The 7,398-nt window shown below is 33.3% G+C and overlaps 1 protein-coding gene across 1 annotated transcript; it reads right to left on the reverse strand.

Annotated features, from left to right (window-relative positions):
- Positions 1-206: 206 nt before the first annotated feature.
- On the reverse strand, positions 207-6,530 carry rbp4l (retinol binding protein 4, like). Its single transcript, NM_001097304.1, has 6 exons — positions 6,463-6,530; positions 4,435-4,552; positions 3,616-3,752; positions 2,984-3,096; positions 1,994-2,206; positions 207-583 (listed from the first exon to the last, which is right to left on the reverse strand). Exons 2-6 carry the CDS (start codon positions 4,549-4,551, stop codon positions 573-575), a joined length of 591 nt encoding a protein of 196 aa, NP_001090773.1. The 5' UTR covers position 4,552; positions 6,463-6,530; the 3' UTR covers positions 207-572.
- Positions 6,531-7,398: the final 868 nt, after the last annotated feature.

Raw genomic sequence — 7,398 nt, forward strand, 5'->3', positions numbered from 1 at the left:
CAAGAAAATAAGTATCACCACCTATAAAGGAACGCTTTAACTCAATAACCCTTTATAAATGAGTTATAAAATGTATTTGTTGCATTGTGCAAATAATACATTCAGTGTGTAATATTTTTGGGACAATTAACATTTAAATCCCATGAATATATATATATATACAGTATATATATATATATTTAAAAAAGTTTAAACAACCAATCAGCTTTCTTAATACTGTACATTTTAATGGAATACAGTAATAAATATGAAAACAGTCTTGTCCAAGGCAAATACAAAAACACCAATCATAAACTTCCCATAATATATATCAATACAATGTATTTGAGAACAACATTCTATGAGACACATATGCCATGAGTATCCTGTGAAATATATTTTTATATTTAAACAGAGCTTAATAGATGCTATCTACATAAACAGACTATGGAGCCAATAGTTTTTAAAGCCTAATAACACAGAGATAAGAAAGACAGAAATCTATAGTAGCAGCACACAGGAAAATATGCTGGGCCAGGTTGCATGTTCTGAGCATATTGCATGTTCTGTCGAAGTTCTTTTTATTCTTTCATCTAACATGCTCCTAGAAAGAAAAACAGTAGTCAATGAGTTAGCCCTTTTATACAGTTTACTTTGAATTAATATGCTGTAAATGAGAGAATCTGGCCTTATTTATCCCTTTATGGTGATGGTATACATGGAGATTAGCTGCCAAAGTTTTCTTGAAAGGCAAGACCCACAGTAGCACAGATTACAGCAGGCAACTAATTTCCATATCTGCTATGGCCTTTATGTGCTGCCCATGGTGGCCACGAGCTGGGACAAGCATCACTTTATCCATTAACAGGTGAGAACCTAGAAACCTTAGAACCAACAGCTCTGGTAAATTGGTACTTGTTGTCAGTGCTAAAGATTCTACTGTTCTAAGGTTCCTGGGTTTATCAAACTTTTTGGCTGTAACTAGAGTACTACAATTTTAATTATAGACTCAGACTGAATTGTTCTGTGCTCTCCATAGCATTTCACAATCCCACAACATTTAAAGGCTATATAAGCCGTAACAAAAGAGAATGTAAGTTAAGTTTCTCCCTAAGTTAATTAAAAAAAAAAATTTTAAGCATAAAAGACATAATGTGCATCTTTCCTATAAAAGGAACCGGTTATTTGAGTACCACGTGAAAATAAGGTACAATAACCTAAATTAATCTTGTCTGTGGTAAAATATTTAAGAAAAAGGCAATTTAAGATAATTTCAGGGCTCCCTTGCATCCATGTACTTTTAACATTATAACAGTTACACAAGGGGGGCAAGTACTAACATTTGTATTTTTTTTTTTTCATGATTCGTGTTTGTTTTCTCCTAAACTCAGATTTTCTTGAAAAAAACAGTTTACCTGGATTTATTAAGTGTAAAAACACAGATACAAACTTCACCACCTAAAAGCTGTTAAGGTCATGTAGACGTCAATGGGAGCTGTCTTAGGCAAATTGCAACAATCTTTTGTTTCATTTATTTTTTCATTTGAAAGTCCACAAAGATTCATGAAAAAATATAAAACTGATGAAAACTTCTCGGTTTTCATTTTAGTTTTGTTTCTGCAGTTGAATTCGTTTGTGCTTTTTCAAATGAGATCTTTAAATAAATGACTAGACATTCATGGTTTTAGTGTAAACGCATTTAGTTGTGGTTTCTAAAACCACATAAATAATTTAATAAATCTGCCCCTTAGTGTATAGTCATAAGTACCATAATGAATAGCACTTAAAGCATATACAATTTTGCTCTTTTGTTTGTAGATTACCTTTCAGGAGTGATATGCTATGATCAAAAATGTGTCAGTACCCTGTCCATCCAAACTGTAATATTGTTTTCATTTTTTCCAGTTTATATATCACAATAGAATTGTAATGGGTGTCTATTTTTAAAAATGGTGAAGGTTCAAAAAACGATACGATACAAAGATACACAATGCACAATCAATGGGTTAAATACCTGATTGAAGCACAGACTGGAATTGCCCAGACATACATATTTCTTCTTGTTTTTGGCGAATAATTCTCATTATAGCCTGTGAAAATCCACGTGGATTGCGGGAGAATACAATAGAATAGCCATCGTTGCATGTTCCATCACCATTAAGAGAGCGACAGGCATACGTGATTGCATAGTTGTCATAATCTGTGTCAATTACCCAGTAGTTGTCACCTGTAGAGACCAACAGACAGAGAAATGTTTGTATGGCTGGACAAGAAATAACTGCACAGTTAGGGAATGCCAAACCTTTTGTGATTGTTGTGTCATTCTGAAATATTTAAAAGATTTTATTCCACATTATTATTATTCCACATTGTTATTATACTGTTTCTTGAAACAAAAATGCTCTTCATTTCAAGTATCTTTAACATAAGAGATCAATAGCAGTTTGCTGTGATTATCCACAGAATAGTGGAATATAGAATATTTCTCCTAAGAAAATAACTAACATGATTTGTCTTCTGTTAAAGACAAGGAAAGTTAAAACGATTTGGGGGTGCAAGTTACTACAGTTTTGCATACCCACCAGTAAGCATAATTTTGCCCCTGGCCAGTACACCTGTTCTACAAATAATGAATTGTTCTGGGGTTCTGTGCTGGAAAGTGTGGCATTCCATTTTTCCTCTGATTCCCAGTCTTCTTTGTATCGGCTTGGGTTGGGCAAATGTGTACTGCAAATTCACTTGACCCCAAGCACACGCAAGCAGTTTCTCCTCCCGCAGAACCTGGAATGCTTCATCTTTATGGAAGAACTACACTTGTCTAGGGCAAAAGATTAGCAATTTTAAAATTACATAGGATTGATAATTGTAGGCACCCCACAGTAATAATCTTTTCTTTTGTCAATCATTTATCATTCAAACAGTAATAGGAATATAATATAAAGTCTGGTTGTGAACCTGAAATGTAAATATGAATGAAATAACTGAAATTATAAATGCTACCTACCTCCACTTGATAGATAGCTAGCCAGTCCCTGGTAAGTCATGTACATTTTGGCTGGGATGCTTGGATCTGGCACCGTATACTGAGCTGCCATCTCTGCACAAATGAGCCAGAATCTGAAAAGGATAAAATGGCATATTCAGTTGTTAACTGCTTTAAAGTACAGGGTTTAGATTTGGTTCAGTTGAACCAAAATATGTTATAAATGTAATGTAATGCAATTTCCTATTCCTAGGTTTTTTTGTTCCTGCGTATGTCAAAGGACTGTGTCATATAAATTATAATATTATGTGTTTGCTGTGTTTGAGACACCAGTTTGAGTGCACCTAAATGCAACAGCAATTTGTTTCCATTATATTCTGCCTGGTTGTACTAATGTACATGAGCATTCCAAATTGCATTTTATTTACATTTCATAACATTTTTATAAATGCAACATTCTGCATTCAAAAGACTAGAATAAAAAAAAGGTTACTTTTGAAGTTTACAGAAACACACTTAGTTGCATTTAAAAAAATGTATAATGCATTCTATCTGCTTTCAAACTCAGTATGCATTTGTAAATGCATAAAAAAGTGTGAAAAATATGAATAAATAAATTGTAATGTATTAGACCTGATCATTTGTTTCCTTACCCAAAAAGTTTGACTCTTCCCTTAGATGATGCTATCATTGTACCATCTTCCTCTACTGTATAGTCAGCAGAAATATTGTCCTGCAGGAACAGTCCTTCTGGGTCTTTTTTTCCGATTCCATACCATTTTCCAGCATACTAGCAAATAAAATATATTCATTGAGTGAATACTCTAATCAGTATCAGAGGCATGGCTGAAACCAGGCTATAAAGTTTACTATTTAAAACAGTGATTTTATTTGAAAAATATATTGACATTTATTGGCAGATATATCAATCTTGGCCCGTCCAGGTTCGGCAATGGATTATCAAAGTTTCGAGTGAGTTCCTGAACTTGCTTGGTTATAAACACTTTCTATATAGATTCAGCTAAAATAAGCAAATTCTTTCTACCATATTAGCTATATACTGATACGGTTGCAGGAAAATTGGAGAGCATTCTATCTACTGACTGGCACAGGAGCTAATGGGATGCTCAATAGATATACCTACTCATTTCCTATAGACTCCCACTCTGGTTGGCAAACAAAAAGGACATTGTCTTACCATGTTCTTTTTAATATGTGTGCAATAATTAGATAATTATTAAAAATGTAAAGAAAGATAAAATAAAGTATACTACAAAGTGTTTTAGTAAGGAATAGTCATACACCCTGCTCAGTTTTTGATAGACTTAGATCCCATTCAAAAATGTGTATGAAAATATATATATATATATATATATATATATATATATATATATATATATATATATATATATATATATTTATTTATATGCCTTCTTTGTTTTGTTCTTTGAATTATTATACAAATGTCTTACCCTTTTTAAATCAAGGTTTTCTTTTACTGGAATGTTATCCACCACACAAGACTGAGCATTGCATTGCTCATAAATGGTGAGTAGAACAAGGAGGAGTAGATGTATAAAATACTTCATTCTGAAAAAAAAATATATATAAGTCAGCACTAAGTGATGAAACAGGTGTGGTTATTAAAGGGCTGAATACATACATAGTGCTACTTTGCACCAATGCTGTTGCCAATAGCAACCAATAAGCAGTTACACTACTGCCTATTACAAAAGTAAAGCAATGACCTAAGTGGATGCACAGATGCAATTTAACACCTACATTATTAAACATCCCTATATAAAACCGAAGTATCCTATGGCTGCTTTAGTAATATATGTAACAAATTGCATCTGTGCGTTTACCATTAGCAGTCAATCTTTGCTTTTTTAACTTGCACTAGACTGGCCAAAACGAATGGCTAATTGGCTACTAATTGGTTTACCATAAATATAGATTAGCTATAGGTGCTTATTTTGAGTAATATTGTATTCCATTACAGATGTCTATATGTGGTCCAGCTGTTTTTAAGTTTTAAAGTATATATTATTTATAATATTGTTGTATTCTTATACTATTTCAACAAATTATCTAAATTTATATTATCTAATATACTTCATATATATGTACAGATGTACATTCAACATTTTTTTGTTGAGTAGGTAAGTTCATGCACCCTCTTCTATCACTATCAAAGCCTACAATATAGAAAAAAATCCTTAAAAAGTTTCCCCACATAAGTAGTTAATTATTTAGTCTAGCATTAAAACCATTTCTAGATATGAAATGAATTATACATAATTCTTTCTTGTATTATACCTGTAGGGTTACGGTTCAGCAAACCCTAATTTCTGATACATTAATTACGCATGTGGGATCCAGAAACCATTGTCCAAAAAGCTCAGAAAACTGGCAATGACCATAGTGTGAAATAATTCTTGGTTTTTTCATTATCTGAATTGAATCTGTAATAATCAGGAATTACCTTGTTCATGGCAGTACAGGTATGGGACTCGTTATCCGGAAATCCATTATCCAGAAAGTTCCAAATAACGGAAAGGCCATTTCCCATAGACACCATTTTAAGGAAATAATTCAGATTTTTTTAAAAATACTTCCTTTTTCTCTGTAATAAAAACAGTGCCTTGTACTTGATCTCAACTAAGAGACAATTAATCCTTATTGGATCCAAAACAACCCTGTTGGGTTTATTTAATGTTTAAATGTTTTTTTTAGCAGACTTATGACAACTTTTCTGGAAAACCCCAGGTCCCAGGCATTCTGCATAACATGTCCCGTACCTGTACAGCATAAATCCATGTCAACTGCAACTTTTTTGTGCTTTTTCTAATGTTTAAATTCATTTTAAGGCTTTTAGCCTCAAGGCATAGTGATCTATATTATAAGAATATATCTTATCTAGATCACAAGCACTCTGGATATATACTGTATTCCACAAAGTACGTAATTATTAAAAATAAACTCCATCTGTCTCCTATTAAAGTATATAAGATATATATATATTAACAAATCACAACCCATACATATGCATTCATGTTTTTTTTTGGTGATGGCCTTCACATAATTTGGATCTTTCTGAATAACAGGCTAGATAAAGGATCCCATGCTAAAATTACAATAAATGGTCCACTCTTTTGGGAAACAAAAAGTTTACGGGTCCAAGAAAAAGATCATTTTTTAAGGGTCTTTATCCCACAAATATTCCTGTTTAGCACATATAAATTGACATTACACACCAGTCACAACCCTAGTATGGTCACCATACATATTTGGATTCCCCAGTATCCACTGAATCACTGAACACAGTCTCTTCTGTGCCCACCTCCATACAGTAGTGGGTAGCACTTACCCCAAACTGCTGCACAAACTATGGTGGTGTTAAAAATGTTTTGGTTCTAAAAAACTAATAAACAACAATGAATTGATGTCATCTATATATTTATAAAACAGACAAAACTAATAAAACAGGGTAGACTTACCTTGTGTTGTATTAATTAGAATGTTAGCAAGCCCTTATTAGACGCTAGTGCCTATCTCCTCAAAGCAGTTTAATATTTCTGCCTTTAAATAAGAAATCCACAGACAACCTGAAGGGCTATTTTGGTCAGTGCCATGTTGTAAGATGCTTAAAGTCTGCTAATCCATTATCTTTAATCCGAGGTAATCCTTTTCTCTCGTGTGTTCTTCTAATTATGAAAGAAAACACAGCTCTACAAATGGAAGGGGAGAGACCATTCTTAGAGATAACCATCCAGCTGCACGTGTGTCTTCCACTTGTCTATAAATTAAAATTGCTCACTTTGTGCTATTCTCTGCTGTCTCTGAGTTGTTTTTGTAACATGCAATTCATTTATGTACTAGCTGTACTGGAAATTTATTTTTAATTAAGCATGCATATGATAAAATAAGAATAAAATAAAAGAACTAAAAAGATTTGTGCAGACATGTACATGAGACAGACTACAAGCAAAAGGTTGTCCCTAAGTAACTCTCGCTTTAAGCTGCTATCAAAAGCAGAAACATGTTATAAACTCAAGCAACTCGGGATTAAAAATATAGACAATTATCAAAGAGTTTGAGCTCTTGCCCTAGGAGCAGGTGTAATTGCAAGGCCCCCAAATATGGATAGTTGACAGTAAAGCAGTAGCAATACCATGACACAGACCAGATGGCCAGAGCAGACAGCAGTTTAATTAAACCCAGAACATAAGCAATGATCAGGCAGACACAATCATAAAAGTTGAGAATCAGAATATTTGGAGCACACAGTAACACACACATGACACATACAAATCAACAAGGAAGCAAAAGAGAACAAGCATCATGTTTAGTTTATCACAACTGCACTGCAATGCTCAGGGAACAGGGAGAAATTTTAGTATCAATGCAATTGGCTCTCTTTCACTGACCTTCCT

Source organism: Xenopus tropicalis, chromosome 1, assembly GCF_000004195.4.
Source record: "Xenopus tropicalis strain Nigerian chromosome 1, UCB_Xtro_10.0, whole genome shotgun sequence".
In the NCBI taxonomy this organism is placed as follows: Eukaryota; Metazoa; Chordata; class Amphibia; order Anura; family Pipidae; genus Xenopus; species Xenopus tropicalis.

Excerpts from the sequence above, each read along its gene's own strand:
- rbp4l (NM_001097304.1), bottom strand. The coding sequence starts at position 4,551 with ATGAAGTATTTTATACATCTACTCCTCCTTGTTCTACTCACCATTTAT. Across the intron at positions 3,097-3,615 it reads GGAAGAGTCAAACTTTTTGG|ATTCTGGCTCATTTGTGCAG; the intron begins GTAAGGAAACAA and ends TATCCTTTTCAG. Across the intron at positions 2,207-2,983 it reads TAGCTATCTATCAAGTGGAG|GTGACAACTACTGGGTAATT; the intron begins GTAGGTAGCATT and ends TGGTCTCTACAG.